The following is a 23,915-nucleotide window of genomic DNA, read 5'->3' on the forward strand; positions in this document are numbered from 1 at the left end:
TAAATTTAAATGACATAGTCGATTGAAATGTAAATATAAGGAATGTTGGGTTTTTTTTGTGTTTACTGATGTGTAAACTGCATTTGCTGGACAGATATTTCAACATGACGCGCACCATTTAAAATATATGTCCAACAAATGCAGTTTACACACCAGTAAACAACAAAAAATAAAAATTATTCCTTAAATAACTTACGAACCTCAGTGTCCATATTATTAGACGACCTTGTATTATACCTATATTCTATCTATACATTTTATATTTATCTCCTAACTCGGTTATCTGTATCAGTTGATCATATTGGACTCGTATCTCTGGTGAATGTCATTTGATGTTCCGAATTCGATATCAAACGTCAAATCGATAATACACAGGTATAAAAGGTTATCAACTCATTGTTCTCATTGTTCAGTCATCAGTCGAGAGTCTGGCTGATCTAACTTCAGGCGATATAGTTTTGTTGTATGGACATTTTTACACTGGATATACATGTTTGTAACCTATGTGTGACCTGTGTGTATTTCTGTAAATGGACAAGATGACATAAGACAATAGATCGATGATGTTGATGACCACTGGATTTACATTGTCCTGATTCTCCTTGACCACAACTGGTATGTTTAAAGATTAATTCGGACACTTTAGTATAGTGACTGTTAGTTTAACATAAGAGGATGGCGACCTCCATCTATGAAGGTCAGATTCCTCAGCGACCTCAAGGTCAATCCACGTGTATTCATCATAAGGGGAGACAACTGGATCTTTACTGTAAAACATGTGAGGTACCAGCATGTATAAAATGCATGTCTTCTACCCACGCGGGTCATCTTTTATGGGAACTCAATCAATTAACTTCCGAGAAGAAACAAGACATTCGAAGCTTTATAAGCAAAACTGAAAATGTTGACCTTGTGGAAATAGACGAGTTTATCAATTCTGTTGATAATTCTCTGAAGGAAAATATCAATTGTTTTGAACAACTTTCAGAACAGTTGAATACACAAACCGCAAAATTAAAGGGGGAACTTGACCTACTAGTAGTCCATACTTTGTCTCTTTATCAACAAATGGAGGAGGATAACGCTAAGTTACTTCACACCTACAAACAGGACCTGGAGATGTACAGCGAACAGCTCAAACAGAAGGTAGAGGAATGTAAGGAATTACTACAGCTCGGTACTGACATACAAATCTATGATAAAGACTTTGACGAAAACTCTTCTGTCTCCCTCCCTGTCACACCTACACTTGCAATCGCTAGCTTCACCCCAAACAGTGACCCTCAGAGGTATCTAGAACAAGCTCTCGGAGAGATGGAGACTTTATATGGATGTCAGAGCCATGGACGTCCCGGAGGTGATCTCACTGTTAGATCACACGGGAAAGATGGACCGCCCGCTCGCCGGCAGACGTCAGATATTGACAGGGGTACAGACGGTACAGAAGAGGAAATATGTAATCAGGGTTATAACCTACTTCCTCAGACCAAGATACTGAAGAAGTGGAGATCTCCTTGTTTAATTAGTTCTATATGTCCTACTACTGACGGTCGGGCTTGGACCTGTTTTATCTACAGTAACACACTACCTCTCCTCGACAGGAAGGGTAAAGTAGTAGAGAAAGTTAAACACGACACCATGATAAGTGACATAAGCCTTTCTCCTACAAAGAACACTCTGTGGGCCTGTGACAAATGTAACATCCTAGAGCTGGAGTCAGGACGACTACAGACAAGATTTAGTACCAATGCTGAACCTCTGTCCATCTGTATTACAGCCAGTGAACACGTCATCATAGGAATGCACAATAAAATCTCCAAATTCACCACCAGCGGTGAGTTGGTACAGACCACTGCAGAGACTGAGGAACAGTTTGTGACTAGGCCATGTAGGATGTCTGAGTGTCCTGTTACACATAACATCGCTGTTGTTAATCACCGGCGTGAAGTTGTCATCATGGACAATGATCTCCAGAAACTGTTAGTATATACGGGTGGAATACCAGATGTCTTTACACCAACAAAAAGGGACAGATCATTTAAACCCTTGGATGTGGTCTATGACGGTATGGGTAACCTTGTTATAGGGGATTATAACAACCAATGTCTCCTCCTCATCAGTGGTCGTGGTCAGTTTATCAGGATTATACACACTGATGATTACTGGTCACAAGCTCTTGGTATCGGCACACATGGAGTACTTTGGTCAGTGTTTCGATCAGACAATGTCAAACTTCTACAGTACAACGATATGTATAAAGAGGACGACGATGAGTATAAAGAGGCCAAAAAATGTGTGTTGTCATAATTCTGTGGCTCTATATCGATGTGATGAGTATATATAGGACGACGGTTATTATATAGAGGACAACGATGAGTCTGTAGAGGACGACGATGAGTCTGTAGAGGACGACGATGAGTCTGCAGAGGACGATGATGAGTCTGTAGAGGACGACGATGAGTCTGTAGAGGACGATGATGAGTCTGTAGAGGACGACGATGAGTCTGTAGAGGACGATGATGAGTCTGTAGAGGACGACGATGAGTCTGTAGAGGACGACGATAAGTCTGTAGAGGACGACTAGAAATCAGATGTTTATAGTCGTAGTTTTGTGATGAAGGAAATATCACACGTAGAGAATCTTACATGAGTGATGTGAAATTTATCACACGAATTCAATAATTTGATCATAGCATGAGCCTTTAGGCGAGTGGCATATCAATTGTTTTTTAACAATGGCGTCAGGTACACGTAACTAAGACTCTTCACATTTAGAGGTAAGGAAAGAGACATTACCTTATCATCCGTGAAAATGCGAGAATGTATGCACAACAATGTACAGCCTGAATCAGTCCAGGGTATAAAAAAAATGATTTCGACTCATCTCTTGATTTTATCATGTGAACAAGAAACCAAAAGTGGTTAGCTCATATGACCTCTAATCAGCCATCTCAGACTTTAAATTTTCTGATTCACATGTGTTCCAAGATATTATTATACCTAAATCCAGTTACAGAACTTGTATCCTCCATTGTATCCAAACCTGATGTTGAGGAAAGTAGTGAATTAAAACGTTATAAAATGACAGATTGAATCTCTATGATCAGTAAATATTTGAGATTAAAGTTTTTTTTCAAAATTCGTTACTAAATGAAGCCTTTTGGGTTTCTAAGGTAGTGCATTCGCCATTTTTGTTTTTGCTTCTACTTGGATACTACAATCCACTCCCGGCCGACCACTATATAAAGTGGTGTTGAACCACACACCACGTGCAATCAGTCTAACGATCGCTGTCCCAATCTACCAAAGACGTATTTACGTGTTAACCTGAGGTCGGGCCATCAGAAATAAAAAGGGTTAGGACATTCAAGATTTTCTCAACTTTAGTGTTTCATTAAGAACCATTAATTTATATTGTTGAATAAAAGATGATGAATTTATTACAAACCTTCTTTCCATGTGCGAGATCCATTTTGATTATAACGTAAACAAAACTCGGAACTCCTAATAGCAGATAACATTGTTCAAAACTGAAAGGAAATACTGTACTCAGCTAATAAGTTTGACATTGAAGTATGAGCTAATATACTTCAATATTCAAGTTTTTCGGGCGTGCACGTGGCCAGTCCGAGTACATCGGGTTAACGACCAATTTACGCGGAGATTATGTGGACAGATTATTACTGTGATTTCTATTCAGTTTCTTTTTGTGGAATATCTAAATGACAGGCTCAAGAAGAGTTTGATCTGTTTTTATTGCCAAAAACAAGTCCCACCACAGCTTTCAGAGACAAGGGTTGCCGTTACCGTATAAGTAGGTTATACATGCTAACTTCATATAGGGGTCGGATGTTGTGGATTGACGGCAGATACACTCTCGGAAAAAAAATGAAGCTTATGATCTACTCAATTTCGCTGACCTCGTCAGGGGGATCAGTAACATCTCATAAACGATTCTTGAATACAAGTGTACGTTTTTTGATCGCTCTCAATTAAAAACATAAATATTCAATTTTCGCTATAATTTTGTGTCGTTAACATTCACTTATGTAGTAAACATAATACATGCGTGTATTTGAAACTAAACATCAAGATCATTTATTTAAACATTACATAAATAAAAGAATCGTGTATTTGTGATTACTTTATGACTATGTGAAAATTAATCCGTGTATTTTTTTTATTTATGTAGTATAAACAAATATACACAAACATTATTGTGTAGTGATGGATTATGTTTATGTAGTAAACTTAAAATTCACTCGGTGATTTATTGTTTATTTGTAGTAAACATTACATCGAACGTGTGTATTACCCATGTACGTGTTTATTTTATATCAAAACATGACACCTGTTATGGAAATCCCATGTTATTCCATGTAAAAAAAATACATCGCACCGCGTGTAATAACTTTGAACAGTAAATTACATCGCATTGAAAATTACATCGCGTTTTTGTGATGTTTTAAACATTACATCGCGTGTATTTGTGTGTTATTTATGTAGTAAACAGTACATCGCGTGTATTTGTGTGTTATTTATGTAGTTATTTATGTAGTAAACATTACATCGCGTGTATTTTGTGTGTTATTTATGTAGTAAACATTACATCGCGTGTGTATCGCGTGTGTGTTATTTATGTAGTAAACAACATTTGTGTGTGTTATTTATGTTAAACTACATCGCGTGTATTTGTGTGTTATTTATGTAGTAAACATTACATCGCGTGTATTTGTGTGTTATTTATGTAGTTAAACATTACATCGCGTGTATTTGTGTGTTATTTATGTAGTAAACATTACATCGCGTGTATTTGTGTGTTATTTATGTAGTAAACATTACATCGCGTGTATTTGTGTGTTATTTATGTAGTAAAACATTACATCGCGTGTATTTGTGTGTTATTTATGTAGTAAACATTACATCGCGTGTATTTGTGTGTTATTTATGTAGTAAACATTACATCGCGTGTATTTGTGTGTTATTTATGTAGTAAACATTACATCGCGTGTATTTGTGTGTTATTTATGTAGTAAACATTACATCGCGTGTATTTGTGTGTTATTTATGTAGTAAACATTACATCGCGTGTATTTGTGTGTTACTTATGTAGTAAACATTACATCGCGTGTATTTGTGTGTTATTTATGTAGTAAACATTACATCGCGTGTATTTGTGTGTTATTTATGTAGTAAACATTACATCGCGTGTATTTGTGTGTTATTTATGTAGTAAACATTACATCGCGTGTATTTGTGTGTTATTTATGTAGTAAACATTACATCGCGTGTATTTGTGTGTTATTTATGTAGTAAACATTACATCGCGTGTATTTGTGTGTTATTTATGTAGTAAACATTACATCGCGTGTATTTGTGTGTTATTTATGTAGTAAACATTACATCGCGTGTATTTGTGTGTTATTTATGTAGTAAACATTACATCGCGTGTATTTGTGTGTTATTTATGTAGTAAACATTACATCGCGTGTATTTGTGTGTTATTTATGTAGTAAACAGTACATCGCGTGTATTTGTGTGTTATTTATGTAGTAAACATTACATCGCGTGTATTTGTGTGTTATTTATGTAGTAAACATTACATCGCGTGTATTTGTGTGTTATTTATGTAGTAAACATTACATCGCGTGTATTTGTGTGTTATTTATGTAGTAAACATTACATCGCGTGTATTTGTGTGTTATTTATGTAGTAAACATTACATCGCGTGTATTTGTGTGTTATTTATGTAGTAAACATTACATCGCGTGTATTTGTGTGTTATTTATGTAGTAAACATTACATCGCGTGTATTTGTGTGTTATTTATGTAGTAAACAGTACATCGCGTGTATTGTGTGTTACTTATGTAGTAAACATTACATCGCGTGTATTTGTGTGTTATTTATGTAGTAAACAGTACAACGGTGTATTTGTGTTATTTATGTAGTAAACATTACATCGCGTGTATTTGTGTGTTATTTATGTAGTAAACATTACATCGCGTGTATTTGTGTTATTTATGTAGTAAACATTACATCGCGTGTATTTGTGTGTTACTTATGTAGTAAACAGTAGGTACTTTTCATGAAAAGTAAAGTTAAAAACAGTGAACACTGATTCAAAACAATTACGAAAAAACATATTTAATTTTTGTTCATGTCAGTTCACCATGTTCCTAAAACCGTAAATAAGAGACATGTTATATGATAACCGAATAAAATATATCGTACCAGGCGCCGCCAGGTCAAATTATCTCGATATCAGTATTTACTGTAACAACCCGGAACTGACAATGTTCAAGTACAATAAGCTACAGGTATATATGCTCTTATCAACACGTGAGTGGATTGTTACGTGACGAATTTGACTGATTTGATTGATGAATCACGTTGATGTTGTAATAATAGTTCTGTCTAACTGTATATCTAATACTGTAGCAACCATAGGAAAAAAATGTCCAATAACCATTCCTAATGTGGACTGAGAACTCGGCTGACCAGGTGTAGACAAATTATAAATGACAGAATAGACACTTTAAATCTTACACGACCGAATGTTACTAAAACTGTTCATATATGCAAAAAAAACTCTTAATAGGACACAAATAGGAAATGGTTCTTTCAGCCAGCAGGATTAACTCTATTTTGAAAAAGATCTTTTATTCTACTCCATCGGACAGAGATATCTGCATTTTCGATTAGGGTAAAATTTCTCTGTCTTACCCAGGGCAAGACAATCAGCACGCGTAGAACATATTTGCGTGATTACCCAGAAGTTGTAAAACGTTATATGCAAGTAAACATTAACCTGTGCAGTCCAATTGGACCTTTGCTACCGAGCTCGTGCTTCACGCGCGTGCTGACCTTATCATCATCGAAAGTCTTCACATATTTCATTGACATTTACCCGGTTAAAAACTCTATTTGATACATTATATGAAAAGAAATATTTGCCTTTTTTTGAAGTCGCGCTATGTTTAACGTGTTTTGTGGTAATCACAGGGGCAGAAAAAGGATCGTTCCCTACCTTGTGGGTAGGACGGGGGAATCGCTATCCTCGGTAAGCCTCGGGTTAGACTGTCGTGAATCTCCTCCTCTCATCAGATATTCTAGAGCTTGCCTCATTCGGATCCCGTTTGTAATTCCAAATACTGACTGACATCAACAACTACATATAGAGATGTATAAGTTTACGTGTTACTAGAAAAGCGCTCCTGAATAAAACTTCAATGTTCCACTGTATAGAGATTGAGATTTTCTCATGTAAACACTAAGCTCTGTGGGAAGGTTTTGTCGATGAATTTGGTTTGTTTAGTTTAAAATCCTATTAGTATCCAGGGTTATTGAAGGACGTACCAGGTTTGATGATGGATGAAACCCAGAGTACCCGGAGAAAAAACACCGACAAGCGTCCAGTTTCCGACAACTGCTCCACATGGGATTATTTTGTTATACTTCTGTTCACATCTAAAAAAATCTCCTTTGTAGTTAATACACTAATAAAGTATTTCAACCAATAATGAGTTTGTCTCTTTTATTCGAACAAATAAATATATTTACGTAATTATTAATGTTCCGTTCGCAATAACCCTGATGAAAATATGTATGTGATAGAAAATATGATAGGATGAAAACTCAAAACATTTTTCGTCTCATATTAAAATACAGTTACAACAATGAAATACTATGGATATAGAAATAGTAAGATTGTAACCCACGAAATAAAGACATGCCTAATACCTATGTATTTAGAAAAACGTTGTATTTGAACGCTTAACATACATTTTGTAATATTTACGTTTCAGTTTTTTCTTTGCTATATAACCTTACCAATTGTGACATCGTTTACACTTGTGTAAACGAAGTCTGTTGTCGCGCAAGAATACATACACCGTAACACTGACTCCGCAAGTAGTGTTAATGCGCTAATTGTTTCTGTATCTTTTACGTCTTTAATATAAATAATTTGATTGTATTGAATTTTTTAAATATATTTCAGAAATAAAAGTTTGAGAAATATTGTAGCAATGGACTGAAAAGGGTAATGTGATTATGGAACTATATTTTGTTTACTTTCTGAACTTGACAAAATTTTCCGCAAAATTGGAGCCAGCTGTTCCGGGATTCCATCAATTGACTGGCTGTTACATAAATCGTATAACGTTGAGAAAACGAAGTATTATTTTATCAGAACATTAAATTTAAAAAAGATAGTCGATTAAAATGTAAATATATGTATTTATTGATATTTTTTGTTGTTTACCTGTATATAAATTGCATTTGATGGACATATATTTCAAATGGAGCGCGTCATGTTGAAATATCTGCCCAGCAAATGCAGTTTATACATCAGTAAACAACAGAAAATAACAATCATTCCTTCAATTAAATACGAATTTTAATGTCCATGTTATCAGACGACCTTGTTTATACCTCTATTCTGTCTATATATATTATATTTATCTCCTAACTCGGTTATCTGTATCAGTTAATTATATTGGACTCGTATCTCTAGTGATTGTCCTATGAGTTTCGGAGTTTGAGATCACATGTCAAATCGATAATACACAGCTATATAAGACAAGGTTAACAACTAATTGTCCTCAGGTTTGGTAGGTCAGCCCATCAGGCGAGAGTTGGTCTAACTTCCGGAGATATACATCTAAAGTCGGTATGGTTCGACCAGACAACACAAGACCGGACAGGTGTACAGGGAAAGACTTCTTTGTATGTACATATTTACACTGGATATTTGTATTCTATGTGACCTGTGTGTATTTATGCAGATGGACAATATGACGTAAGACAATAGATCGATGATGATGACTACTGGATTTACATTGCCCTAATTCTCTTTGACCACAACTGTTCTGAGTATGTTTAAGGATTAATAAGGACAATTTAGTTGACGAGTGTTAGTTTAACATAGCAAGATGGCGACCTCCTTCCATGAAGGTCAGATTCCTCAGCGACCTCCCGGTCAATCCACGTGTATTCATCACAATGGGAGACAACTGGATTTTTTCTGTAAATCATGTGAGCTACCAGCATGTATCAAATGCATATCTTCTACCCACGCGGGTCATCTTTTATGTGAACTCAGTGAATTTGCTTCCGAGAAGAAGCAAGACATTCGAAGCTTCGTAGACAAAACTGAAAATGTTCACCTTGTGGAAATTGATGAGTATATCAATTCTGTTGATAATTCTCTGAAGGAAAACGTTAGTTGCTTTGAAAAACTTTCAGGACAGTTGAAAACACAAACCGCAAAATTAAAGGGTGATCTTGACCTACTAGTAGCGCAGACTTTGTCTGTTTATCAACAAATGGAGGAGGATAACGCTAAGTTACTTCACACCTACAAACAGGACCTGGAGATGTACAGCGATCAGCTCAAACAGAAGGTAGAGGAATGTAAGGAATTACTACAGTGTGGTTCTGACATACAAATCTATGATAAACACTTTGACGAAAACTCTTCTGTCTCCCTCCCTGTCACACCTACACTTGCTATCGCTAGCTTCACTCGTAACAGTGACCCTCAGAGGTATCTAGAACAAGCTCTCGGAGACATGGAGACTTTATATGAATGTCAGAGCCATGGACGTCCCGGAGGTGATCTCACTGTTAGATCACACGGGGAAGATGGACCGTCTGCTCACAGGGGTACAGACGTTACAGAAGAGGAGATGTGTAATCGGGGTTATAACCTACTTCCTCAGACCAAGATACTGGAGAAGTGGAGGTCTCCTTGTTTAATTAGTTCTATATGTCCTACTACTGACGGTCGGGCTTGGACCTGTAGTATCTACAGTAACACACTAACTCTCCTCGACAGGAAGGGTAAAGTAGTAGAGAAACTTAAACACGACACCAAGATCAGTGACATAAGCCTTTCTCCTACAACCAACACTCTGTGGGCATGTGGGAAGTGTAACATCCTAGAGCTGGAGTCAGGACGACTACAGACCAGATTTAGTACCAATGCTGAACCTCTGTCCATCTGTATTACAGCCAGTGAACACGTCATCATAGGAATGGACAATAAAATTTCCAAATTTACCACCAGCGGTGAGTTGGTACAGACCACTGTAGAGACTGAGGGACGGTTTGGGACTTGTCCATGGAGGATGTATGAGTGTCCCGTTACACATAACATCGCTGTTGTTAATCGCTGGAGTGATGTTGTCATTATGGACAATGATCTCCAGAAACTATTTGTATATACGGGTGATATACCAGATGTCTATACACCAACAACAGGAGACAGATCATTTTATCCTGATGACGTGGTCTATGACAGTATGGGTAACCTTGTTATAGGGGACCGTTATAAAAATCGTTTCCTCCTCATCAGTGGGCGTGGTCAGTTCATCAGCATTATACACACTGATGACCACTGGTCAGACGCTCTTGGTATCGATATAAAGGGAGTACTGTGGTCGGTGTTTGGTCATGGCAATATTAAACTTCTACAGTACAACGATATGTATAAAGATAGCAAATGTGTGTTGTCATAATTCTGTGATTAGATATCAAGGTGATGAGTGTATCATGGACGACGATGAGTATATAGAGCTCGATGATGAGTATTTAGAGGACGAGAATGAGTTTAAAGAGAACGACGATAGAAACAAATGCTTATCGCCATAGTTACATGAATGTGACAAAGAAAATATTGGATATCGCTAAATAAACATATATTAATATTTATATTGTGTTTAGATGTTGTCTTTGTACTGTCAGTAAACAAAACAACTGTGTAGAGTTTGTCTTTGTACTGTCAGTAAACGAAACAACTGCGTGTAGTTTGTCTTTGTACTGTCAGTAAAATAACAACTGTGTAGAGTTTGTCTTTGTAATGTCAGTAAACAAAACAACTGTGTAAAGTTTGTCTTTGCACTGTCAGTAAACCAAACAATTGTATAGAGTTTGTCTCTATACTGTCAGTAACCAAAACAACTGTGTAGAGTTTGTCTTTGTACTGTTAGTAAACCAAAACAACTGTGTAGAGTTTGTCTTTGTACTGTTAGTAAACCAAAACAACTGTGTAGAGTTTGCCTTTGTACTGTCAGTAAACAGAACAACGTGTGTAGTTTGTCTTTGTACTGTCAGTAAAAAAAAACAACTGTGTAGAGTTTGTCTTTGTACTGTCAGTAAACAAAACAACTGTGTAGAGTTTGTTGTTTTCTTTGTACTGAGCCAGCGCGATTGTATGGGGATGAAAACGTTTTATACACGTAAATTACAGGTATTATAGGACAGTTATTTTTTTAATGAACCGAACCGAAACTAAGAATTATCGTACCGAACCGAACCATACAGTTGAATTTTTCGGTTAACCGTGACACTCCTACTACCTCGATATCAGTATTTACAGTAATAACCCCGAACTGACAATGCTCAAGTGCAATATACTGTAGGTATATTTGTTCTTATCAACTCGGTAGCGGATTGTCTCGTGAAGTATTTGACATATTTGATTGATTAAGGTAGGTTCATACTTTTGAAAACCGCGCCAGTTCATATGACGCTAAACCGCAAGCTGCCGAGGTTGTTTTGAATTCCAGAATGGTTTCCGGTACGCTATGACATTCCACGTGGATATTTTTTCAATGGATGAAAATTATCTGCATATCATATTGAATGTTTAAAATCATTAATTAAAGCAAACAAAAGTAATGAAGAAAATATAAGATTCTCTGAGGTTTTTGCGGTCCCTGTCGGGAACGGATTTTCAAACACTGGAAGCAACGTTCGTGGCAATAGATGGGAAGAGGGCCCCGTCCAGACTGAAATTCCTGAATTGTAAAAAAAACATCGCCTACGGATTTTTCCTAAAACACAAAATTTGAAGAAAATCATAAAAATGAACTTACATAAACCAGATACGATATAACAAAATCATAAAACTGATGTGGAATTTTTTGTGGCAGGATTTTAAAAAAAATATTCAAATATGACCCATCTTAGCCCTGGATGAAATAGGGGTAGGGTTGTGAGTTACAAACTTTAAGTTACAATATTGTAAAAATTTGATCGAGGACCAATGTTTTTATATGATATTTGAAAAAAATATTACCTTTGTCTTATCATATACAAATGTTGTGAAATTGACATGGATTTTCATTTCCTTTTGCCTCTTCATTAATTTGTTAGGGGCGAAAATATGGCAAAACATGATAATTATGTATTAGTAAGCATTTGTAAAAATATAAGAGTTTTGTATATTGTTCTATCGTTAGAATTAAGGACAGAAAATCAACCGGATTGAGACTACATTCCCTATAAAATTACAGAAAACATATTCAATGAATTTTTCTATTTTTGGATAGCAAATTTGTACGGATGGTATATTTCAAGCTCAAATATCTAAAAAAAGTATACATATTTCTATACAGATTTGAAATCTTGCATGAAAAATGTAAGAAAATAAAATCTGTTGGAAAAAAATAGTATGGGTTTTACCAAAAGTATGGAGCTACTTTAGCCACGTTGATGTTGTGATAATAGTTCTGTATATCTGTCTAAAACTACAGTAACAATAGGTGAAAAAACGTCCAATAATCATTTCTAACGTGGGCTGAGAACTCGGCTGACAATGTGTAGACAATTTATAAATTACAGAATAAACGTTTTAAATCTTACACGACCGAAGTACTATAATTGTCTAACCATGGGCAAGACAGTCTGCACGCGTAGAACATATTCGCGTGACAATCCGGGGAAGTAATCCATTAGCAGAATGGCTCGCCTTGTCGAAACCATTAATAATTCTAAACACTTGGATTATATCATATCGTAGTCTCCTGTATTGTAGAGTTGGTAGGCCCAATAATTTTAGTCTTTCCGTATATGGTGTTTCACGGAGTCCATGCACTAGTTTTGTTGCAAGCCTTTGTACATTTTCTAACTCAATTATATCCTTTTTTTCAAAATTGGGTTCCATACTTTTACTGAGTATTCAAGTTGTGGTCGTATTAGAGACTTATAGAGTGGAAGAAACATATCCTTGTCCAACATCGTGAGTGATCGCTTTATCATTCCAATTAGCCTATTCGCCTTTTTCGCACAATTTACTATATGAAGATTAAACTTAAGTCCTGTGTCGAAAGTAACTCCAAGGTCTTTCTCATATTTGTCGCAATAAGTTTTTTGTATGGATCGATCTTCTTCTCGCATGACATACTCGAAGTTTGGATTTATTTGTCAAAAATGTAGTGTTTTACACTTAGATGAATTAAACTTCAATTGCCATAGTGTTGACCATTTGCTTAATTTATCCAAATCACTTTGAATTTTTTCGGAATCTTCAAATTGGTTACATGAACCATTGATTTTCGTATCATCCGCAAATAGCTTTGATTTTCCGAGTATAGCTTTTGGCAGGTCATTTATATATACGATGAAGAGGATAGGTCCCAGAACACTACCTTGAGGAACTCCACTATCTATTTATACCCAGTCAGAATGTACTCCGTTGACTACCACACTATGACGTCTCCCTACTAAGAAATTGGATATCCACGTTACAATTTTACCTCGTACTCCAATATTTATTAGCTTTTTATCAGACGCTTATGTGGCACTGTGCCAAAAGCTTTTTAAAGTCCAAATATATCATATCCAAATTTCCACCCCCGTCCAGCTTTTTAGTTATTTCATCATGGACTTCCAGAAATTGAAGTGTTGTAGATTTTCCTTTGATGAAGCCAAATTGTTCGTCCGCAATAATAATTTATTCCGATCGAGATGACCCATCACATTGTCTCTAAGAATAGATTTCAAGCATTTTACAATGATGCTGGTCAAACTGACTGGTCTGCAGTTTTCTGCTTTCCTTTTATTTCCTTTTTTTAATTGGTGTTATATTTGCCTCCTTCCATTCTGATGGTAGAACTCCTTCTTGTAGTGATTTATTAAAGATTATTGATAAGGGGAGACAATGCATTGGCTTAGTTCCTTTAGAACTTTAGGATGTAACCCATCTGGTCCGGGAATTTGGATGCATCTTATCTTAATAGCTTTTTAAACACTTCTTCTGTTGTAACTTGAATGTCCAGAAGTTCTGATTGTAGATTAACTGCAGTTGGTGTAGGTATGATGTTTAGGTCTCCTTTCGTAAACACACTTGCGAAAAATTTGTTTAGCTCCTTGGATTTACCTTCATCCTCAGTTTCTATAACACCATTCTCTAGTTCTAGATCAGGCACTCCAGTTTTATTATTGGTCCTAGATTTGATAAATTTCTAGAAACTTTTAGAGTCTGTTTTAAATTCCTTGGCAATTTTGGACTCGTATTGTATTGATGCACTCCTTATAGCTCTATTTCTCTATTTCTTGCTAGTCTGTATGTTTCCCAGTTTGAGCTTGTTTTATTCCTTTTGTATATTCCCCAGGTCTTCCTTTTTCTTTTGAGAGTGTTTATTGTTTATACATTCATCCAAGCTTTCCTAAACCTCCTTCCAGGTCTACTGTTTGTCACTGGTATATATCTTTCCTTACTTGATTTAATTTTGTCGACAAAGTAGGCCCACGCCTCCACAATATTTAGCTCATCCATGTTGTTTTCCCAATCTATGTTTGAAATATCCAAACTCGATTCGTAATTCCTTCTATAAAAACAGTACTTGTTTTTGGCATTGTTATCTTTATCAATCACAACCTCGATGTTATAGAATATTGTTACATGATCACTCTTTCCTAATGGTGCGTCAATCCTCAAGTTTTTAACTGTATCCTCATCTTTAGAAAGTACTAGATCTAGAGTTGATGGTTCATTTCCCTGTCTGTGCCTGGTATGACCTTGTACATGTTGTATGAGATAGTTCTCTTTAACACATTCTAGAAACGTATCCGTTGATGATCTTAGGGGTTCCTGAGTAATCTCCCTTGACAAGTCATTTTTTTTATAATTGAAGTCACCCATGATGATAATGTTGTTATATTTTTCACACACTGTCTGAATTGCTTTATTTAGTTCCAATGAATTTTCTGTACTGCTTGAGGGACTTCTGTAAATGCATCCAATTACTAATTTTTGGCTTTTATATAATGACAATGTACACCAAATAGCCTCGCTAAAATTCAATTCGATCAAATGTTCCTCAATGTCCCCTTTTATGTTTGTAATATAGATAACAACTCCTCTTCAGATTTCCAGTGAGACAATAAACATGTCATAACCATCAATGTTGAACTCACAGAGATTGAAGTTTCCTGGATTGTTCTTCTGTAGAATTTCAGTTAAGGCAATTATACTCGGAGTTAAAAATAAAACTGGACTTCTACTCAGGTGGTTGCTGTAATGTTACTACCTCATTCCCTTGCTGACTATAAATCAACGTTGGATCTAAATCCCCATAGTTCATCTGTTCCTCTTCAACATCCCTTCTTTCAATACTGGATAGATTTCCCTGGTCACATCTTTCTCGTGAATCTATTAGTGTTCTCATTTCAAATGGACCAAATGATAAGTCACTAATACCTTCTGAGGGTAGACCTATGGTAGAACAGGCTCTACGCAGCAAGTGTTCCCCTCCGGTATTTTAGACTTGAGATCCAATTCCCTGGTTTTTAATCTTTGTCCATACTTTTGAATTTGGAGTTTTCTTTAGTTTGTTGTTTTCGTTTTCTGAATCTTGATTTTTAGGGGTATTCTTAGGGTTAGTTACAGAATCATCTTTCACCACTTTATCTCCTCTGATGCTAACTCTTTCTCCTGCCTCTTTTCTTGTCTTAAGCTCCATCTTCAGCTCTTTATTTGACTCTCCTTGTTTCGGAGTTAGGTCACGTGCAATGTAGATTGACTTCAAAATGTCATAGTCTAGCTCTTTGATTTTCCTGCCACTTTGCAGTAGCTTTCTCCTGGACTCCTTTTCATTGAACACTAACTTTAAAGGTCTAGGTCTATCTGCCTGTTTGTTATAGTTTCCAATTCTGATCACATGCTTGACATCTAATTACTCAATTCCTAACTTTTCCATCATGACCTGTGAGAGTTTAGTGTCATCTTCCTTTCTCAGTTGATCATTTTCCTTTTTTGATTCACACAAACCGTATATCATAAGATTCAGTTCACGCCTTTTTTGGTCTTCCATTTCCTTTGGCCTTTCATCTACAATTTTTCCAATGTCTTGCTTTATATCTGTGAGTATTTCGCCTTTTACTTTCCGAATTGATTTTTCAACCTTTTCTGGGACTGATTTTTCTACTAGTTTGAGTCTACTTTCTACATCATTCAGCCTCTTTTCTGTATTCTCTTTTATGTCCTTAATGCCTTGATCTATACGGGCCATTCTTGGGAAATTCCGTTTACATACCCTACACACCCACACAAGGCAAGATTCTTCTCCGTCAATGGTCAGAGTTTCTGCAAATGATTCTGGTAGCTTTGAACATTTAAATCAGAAACATGCTTCACAAAGTTCGCAGAAAACGTTGTCTCTAATGTCTTTATCACACGACGGACATTTACACGCTTTTTCACTGTTAAATCTTTTCCTTTTTGCTGATGCCATTTTGATTTGGTTTTTAGCAATACTTGACCCAAACCTTATTAGCTATTTTCCTTGTCCAGTATTTGCACATAGCTTGACCTGGGTGAATTCCATCACTGAACTGGTTATAGCACACCTTCTCTCTTGTGTAGGCTTTATTACTTCTGATGGGGTCTTAATCATGTCAAGAGATAAACTTTGGTAAATCCAAGTTGTTTCTGGAATTTAAGTTCCTTATCCCTTGGTTAAGTTCCTTTATTTTCGTCACAAGCTCATTCTGTGTTTCTGTATCCGTATCATTTGGATTGATGTCACACTTAATCCTATTCCATTGTATAATAGAGTAAAATGGACATTCCAGAATCCCTACTGACACCTTCTTATCTTGTTGATCTACTGATTCTAATAATCTTTCGTAGTGATGTAGCAGCACAGTTCTTTTTTTTCGATCTTGTTTTTTTTTTTGTCAGATCACAGGTTCCGGTCCACAGTAGAACAAATATAGACCAATAACTTCGCTTCCATCTAGCTAAATTGGACAGGATCAGACCCACGGCTTGTGCAGTAGTTCGGTCTCTTTTACATTCCCATTTTACACTGTCTCTGAATATTCCATCCGCTGAATTGTTCTCCAACCGAACACCTTTGCTGTCACTCACTATGATAATTTTTTTCGCTGGGACATCGCCAATAGAAACATTTTCAAGTCTATTATCATCTAGATACTTGATAATTTTTGAAGCATTCATTCACTCAGTGGTAAAGTCTTGAACTGTTCATGAATATTGTTAAATAATACAAGGCCTATTTGGCTTCTTCAATTTAATAATTTGGGTTTACCGCCAAGACAGTCGCCATTTTGGATTAGACCGATTGATTCGTCGAGATCAAAGATAAACAATGCAATCTGTGTTGACACAATATCAATATAATTAAGTCATTGTAAATTAACTTCTTACAAACTTCAAGCGTCGATTTCTTCTTTACATGTCGATTTATTTGGTTTGTTTAGTTTTACATCCTATTAGTAGCCAGGGACATACCAGGTTGTGTGATGAAGGAAACCCGGAGTACCCGGAGAAAAAATATCGACAAGTGTCCAGTTCCCGACAACTGCAACCAATACTGTGTTTTTCCCCTTTAATATTCGCGTAAATAAATATATTTACGTAAATATTAATGTTCCATTCGCAATAACGCTGATGACAAATGTATGTGATAGAAAATGTAATAGGTTGAAAACTCAACTTTCGTCTCATATTGAAATACAGTTACAACAACGATGTACTATGAATGTTTAAAGATTAAGAACCATATTTATTACTCATGCATTCAGAAGTACGTTGTATTTAACATACATGTTGTGATATTTATATTTCCGTTTTTTTCTTTTCTATATAACTTTAACAACTGTGAAATCGTTTACACTTGTGTAAACGCAGTCGGTTGTCTTGCAAGAATACATACACCGTAACACTGACTCCGCAAGCAGTGTTAAAGCGCATCAGATTTGGCCTATTGTTTCTGTATCATTTACCTCTTCAATGTAAATAATTTCTTGGACACACTAGCTCTCCTCGACAGGAAGGGTAAAGTAGTAGAGAAAGTTAAACACGACACCAAGATAAGTGACATAAGCCTTTCTCCTATAACCAACACTTTGTGGGCCTGTAGCAAGTGTAACATCCTAGAGCTGGAGTCAGGACGACTACAGACCAGATTTAGTACTAATACTGAACCTCTGTCCATCTGTATGACAGCCAGTGAACACGTCATCATAGGGATGGACAATAAAATCTCCAAATTTACCACCAGCGGTAAATTGGTACAGACCACTGTAGAGACTGAGGAACAGTTTGTGGCTTGTCCATTGAGGATGTATGAGTGTCCCGTTACACATAACATCGCTGTTGTTAATCGCTGGAGTGATGTTGTCATCATGGACAAGGATCTCCGGAAACTATTTCTATATACGGGTGATATACCAGATGTCTATTCACCAACAACAGTGGACAAATCATTTGATCCCTTGGATGTGGTCTATGACAGTATGGGTAAAATTGTTATAGGGGATCGTAACAACAAACGTCTTGTTCTCATCAGCGGCCGTGGTCAGTTTATCAGGATTATTCACTCTGATGATCGCTGGTCGCAAGCTGTTGGTATCGACATAGAGGGAGTACTGTGGTCGGTGTTCCGATCAGACGATGTCAAGCTTCTACAGTACAACGATATGTATCAAAAGGAGGAGGACGACAATGAGTACAGAGAGGACAACGAGGACTATAAAGATGACAAAAAAATGTGTGATGTCATAATTCTGTGATTCAATATTGATGCGATAAGTGTATCGAGGACAACGATGAGTATTTAGAGGGCAACGGTGAGTGTTTAGAAGACGATGATGAGTGTATAGAGGACAAAATGGGTATATAGAGAACGAAGATGAGTGTAAAGAAGACGATGATGAGTATATAGAGGACGACGATGAGTATATAGAGGACGAAGATGTGTATGTAGAGGACGACGATGAATATATAGAGGACGACGATGAGTAAATAATCTCAATATAATACTTTTTAACTTGCATGGTCAGCTCTAAGACAATATGCAGATTTGTAGGAATAGTTAGAAATATATATTCTCCCATATTTGAAAGGGTTATTCCGCGGTTGCTAGGGAAAAAATAACTGTTTTCCGGGGTAGGAAAAAGACAGCTCAAACGCGCTAGACAGTGACGTCCATTTTACGCACTGCGATGTTCATGTCGACTGAATTTTCACTATTTCTTGTTAAAGTATGGGAGAAAAAGAATCTTACATGGGTCTGTCATGTGAACAGAGATATCGCAACTCTCGTAAAAGATTTTGACCATCAACCCTCGGCTGGTTGATTAGCCAAAATCTTTCACTCGGGTTAAAATATCCCTTTCCACCTGACAAACCCATGTAATATTCTATTAATCTTTAGTTTACACGTGCATATAACTCTCAATTTATAGTAACATATTTATTATTATCATTATGACTTTTCAATGCAACATAAACACTGAGATTCATTGAACATGTACTATTGTTTTAATCGATAAGTTGAACTATTTACTATCATACACTGTAGTCTATACATATTGTTAAATATTTTACATTTTTTTATTCATGAATCATTTTAGAAGATTGTATACTTTATATTTCAGCCATTTCTTTTAAATTTTTAACAAATTTTTGTTTTAAGTAATATTTTTTTACGAAAAATTAGCACTTTTTGGAAAAAGCTAAAAAACGAAACACTGCTCTTTGTCATCTCATTTCACCCCGTATCTGGTTTTGGTCCACAATTTTACCTCCAATTAAAAGTGATTCCATTACATTTTCTGTCTATGTGTAAATTAGTTTCAAAATTAAAATCCGGGAAAATAGTTTTTGAACGACTTAAAAGAGAGTGCAGGTAGCAGCGGACCACTTCTTTAGTAGTATACCTATCTATATATTTCCGGTTTTTGACTCTAGAGTCCGATGTAATTGAAAATGTACAGTATTAATTTTAGATGCTATATACCATGGTAACATCTTTAAAAATATTGGTTGCCATGGTAACGAAACGGAGGCCTCTGATTGGCTGAAATTTAAATGATGTCTGAATTAAGTGAAAATTGGTATATAGAGGTTACGAAGGGTGCTGAATAACATGGTATCACTTTTTAAAAGATTGGTTGCCATGGAAACAAAATAGACACCTCTGAGTGGTTGAAATTTAGATATTATTAGATATAAGTGAAAATTGGCGCATATGGATTATGGGGTATGCTGAATGAGATAGCAACAGTTTTAAATACATTGTTGCCATCGTGACAAAATAAAAGCACCCTGAGTGGTCAAAATTAAATTTGTAGCCTTTGTGGTGCTGGTATTATTTTTAAATTATACATACTTTATTTGAAAATTAAATGTAACTCTGCTTCCCTCTTAAATTATTTTTAATTCAATTTAAAATAGTTTTAATCTACATACAAGAGAAAAGGATAATTTTAATTTGTATCTTTTGAGTTTAAGTTGCTAACGAAAATATATATCTTTCCAATAATTATTTGATTTCTGATATAAAAATGGAAACAATATTAAATTTACAGTTGATCAAGAGCAAATATATTTTTTTTAGAAAATTCCCTTCGCTACATTTCAGCCTATGGAATGCTATTTTCCCGGATTTTCTTTTTTTAAAGTATCTGTTTTATAAATTATACATATAGCATGTTTTTGAAATGTTAAAAAGTTTGGACAAAATCGATAACATGCCATTTTTTCGAGCAAACCCAATATACTTAATTTTTATCCTGACAAAAATTTAAAATTTCTTACTTAAAAGATCAATTTGTAAGAAAAATTATTAGTATATCATTAGATATGGGTATATAAAATAAAGAATGAAGTATATTTTATTAACAAAAATGATAAAAAAAAAATATGTTGAAAGGGGTCACGTTGCCAACATACCCAAAGTATTGTTAGAAAACATCTTTTTATGCCCTTTATGCCTTTTTAAAATATAAAAGATAAATAAAAAGCATATATAAATTAGTTATGACATAGACCTTTAACAATGCAAAAATTTGAAGAAGATAAATCGTCGTGTGGGCGGATATTGCAGCCCCACCTTTCCATCTTTGTATATACATGTACATGTATGTGTGTTTGTTCTCAACGTACATATCATCTTCAAGATCGCACAAGTTTATTTCCCTTTATACATTCCGAATTGCTACAATTTTAATGTTTATATTTCATGATTATATCTCTGATAATGGGTAATGACTTATATGTATCATAGAGTTGCAATAGGAGGTTGTTGTTTTTTTACTCCAAAGCTTTTTGTAGGCCATTGTTGAAATATTCCTACATTTTATTCTTATTTGACGAAGTTTGCAAACTTATTGAATACGTTTTTGTTCTCTCATCTAAACTATATGCACATGTTAATTTTGTTATTACTTTTATTGCGACATATGGGCATTGAGTCAAATCCTGGTCCTGGACCGGGTGAACATTAAATCTTTTAATTTAATCTTTAATCTTTAAATTTTCCAGGTGATAATGATATAATTTGTCTAACCTAGACACACATTTATGCTTATATATATAAGAATGTCAGATTGCTTTAAATGACTTTGTGAAATTAAAATTAAGAAATAAATGCTTGTGCGAATGTTGATGTTATAGTATGAATGTATATAAAGAAGACGACGATGAGTATATAGAGGACGATGATGAGTATATAGAGGACAACGATGAGTACATAGAGGACAACGATGAGTATATAGAGGACGAAGATGTGTATATAGAGGACGAAGATGTGTATATAGAGGACGAAGATGAGTATTATAGAGGACGACGATGAGTATATAGAGGACAACGATGAGTATATAGAGGACAACGATGAGTATTTAGAGTACAATGATGAGTATATAGAGGACAACGATGAGTATATATAGGACGACGATGAGTATATAGAGGACAATGATGAGTGTAAAAGAAGACGATGATGTGTATATAGAGGACGATGATGAGTATATAGAGATGACGATGATGATAAGTATATAGAGGACGATGATGTGTATATAGAGGACGATGATGAGTATATAGAGGACGATGATGAGTATATAAGAGGACGACGATGAGTAAATAATCTCAATTCAATACTGTTTTAACTTGCATGGTCAGCTCTAAGACAATATGCAGATTTGTAGGAATAGTTAGAAATATATATTCTCCCACATTTGAAAGGGTTATCCCGCTCAAACGCGCCAGGCAGTGACGTCCATTTTTACGCACTGCGATGTTCATGTCGACTGAATTTTCACTATTTCTTGTTAAGGTATGGGAGAAAAAGAATCTTACATGGGTCTGTCATGTGAACAGAGATATCTCAACCCTCGTAAAAGATTTTGACCATCAACCCTCGGCTGGTTGATTAACCAAACTCTTTCACTCGGGTTAATATATCCCTTTCCACCTGACAAATCCATGTAAGATTTTATTAATCTTTAATATTAGTTTACACGTGCATATTACTCTCAATCTATAGTAACATATTTATTATTATCATTATAAAACTATTGTTTTAATCGATAAGTTGAATTATTAAATCTCATACACTGTAGTCTATACACATTGTTTAAATATTTACATTTTTTTTATTAATGAATCATTTGAGAAGATCGTATACTTTATATTTAAGTCATTTCTTTTAGATTTTTAATAAATTCTTGTTTTAAATAATATTTTTTACGAAAAAATAGCACTTTTTGGGAAAAGCGAAAACGAAACATTGCTCTTTGTCATCTCATTTCACTCTGTTACTGGTTTTGTCCACAATTTTACTCCTAATTAAAAATGATTCCATTACATTTTCTGTATATGTGTAAATAAGTTTTAAAATTAAAATCCGGGAAAACAGTTTTTGAACGACTTAATAATAGGGAGTCCAGGTAGCAACGGACCACTTCTTTGTTAGTATATCTAGCTATACATTTCCAGTTTATGACTCTAGAGTCCGATGTAAGCGAAAAATCAGTGTACAGTATTAATTCTAGATGATATATATCATGGTAACATCTTTAAAAATATTGGTTGCCATGGTAAGGAAACGGAGGCCTCTGATTGGCTGAAATTTAAATGATGTCTGAATTAAGTGAAAATTGATATATAGAGGTTACGAAGGGTGCTGAATAACATGGTATCACTTTTTAAAAGATTGGTTGCCATGGAAACAAAATAGACACCTCTGAGTGGTTGAAATTTAGATATTATTAGATATAAGTGAAAATTGGCGCATATGGATTATGGGGTATGCTGAATGAGATAGCAACAGTTTTAAATACATTGTTGCCATCGTGACAAAATAAAAGCACCCTGAGTGGTCAAAATTAAGATTGTAGCCTTTGTGGTGCTGGTATTATTTTTAAATTATACATACTTTATTTGAAAATTAAATGTAACTCTGCTTCCCTCTTAAATTATTTTTAATTCAATTTAAAATAGTTTTAATCCACATACAAGAGAAAAGGATAATTTTAATTTGTATCTTTTGAGTTTAAGTTGCTAACGAAAATATATATCTTTCCAATAATTATTTGATTTCTGATATAAAAATGGAAACTATTTGTTTCACCCAAGAGCATATCTAGCTGTTAGGCTTTTTTTGTATTGTTAGGGAAAATGCAATAACAAAAATGCAATGATTTTAGAGTGCATATGTTAGTTCAGAAAAATTACATATCATCTTCAAGATCTTCTGCAGTGCACAAGTTTATTTCCCTTTATACATTCCGAATCGCTACAATTTTAATGTTTATATTTCATGATTATATCTCTGATAATGGGTAATGACTTGTATGTCTCATAGAGTTGCAATAGGAGTTT

At 35.1% G+C, this 23,915-nt stretch overlaps 2 protein-coding genes across 2 annotated transcripts; both read left to right on the plus strand.

The window, feature by feature from the left end:
- Positions 1–552: 552 nt before the first annotated feature.
- LOC138309229 (E3 ubiquitin-protein ligase TRIM71-like) lies at positions 553–2,648 on the plus strand. Its single transcript, XM_069250382.1, has one exon. The coding sequence runs from the start codon at positions 676–678 to the stop codon at positions 2,305–2,307; it is 1,632 nt and encodes a 543-aa protein (XP_069106483.1). The 5' UTR covers positions 553–675; the 3' UTR covers positions 2,308–2,648.
- A 5,905-nt stretch (positions 2,649–8,553) lies between these two features.
- Positions 8,554–11,179, plus strand: LOC138309701 (uncharacterized). The gene has a single exon (XM_069250918.1). It carries the CDS (start codon positions 8,935–8,937, stop codon positions 10,519–10,521), a length of 1,587 nt encoding a protein of 528 aa, XP_069107019.1. The 5' UTR covers positions 8,554–8,934; the 3' UTR covers positions 10,522–11,179.
- The last annotated feature ends 12,736 nt before the right edge of the window (positions 11,180–23,915 follow it).

Source organism: Argopecten irradians, chromosome 15 (assembly GCF_041381155.1).
Source record: "Argopecten irradians isolate NY chromosome 15, Ai_NY, whole genome shotgun sequence".
In the NCBI taxonomy this organism is placed as follows: Eukaryota; Metazoa; Mollusca; class Bivalvia; order Pectinida; family Pectinidae; genus Argopecten; species Argopecten irradians.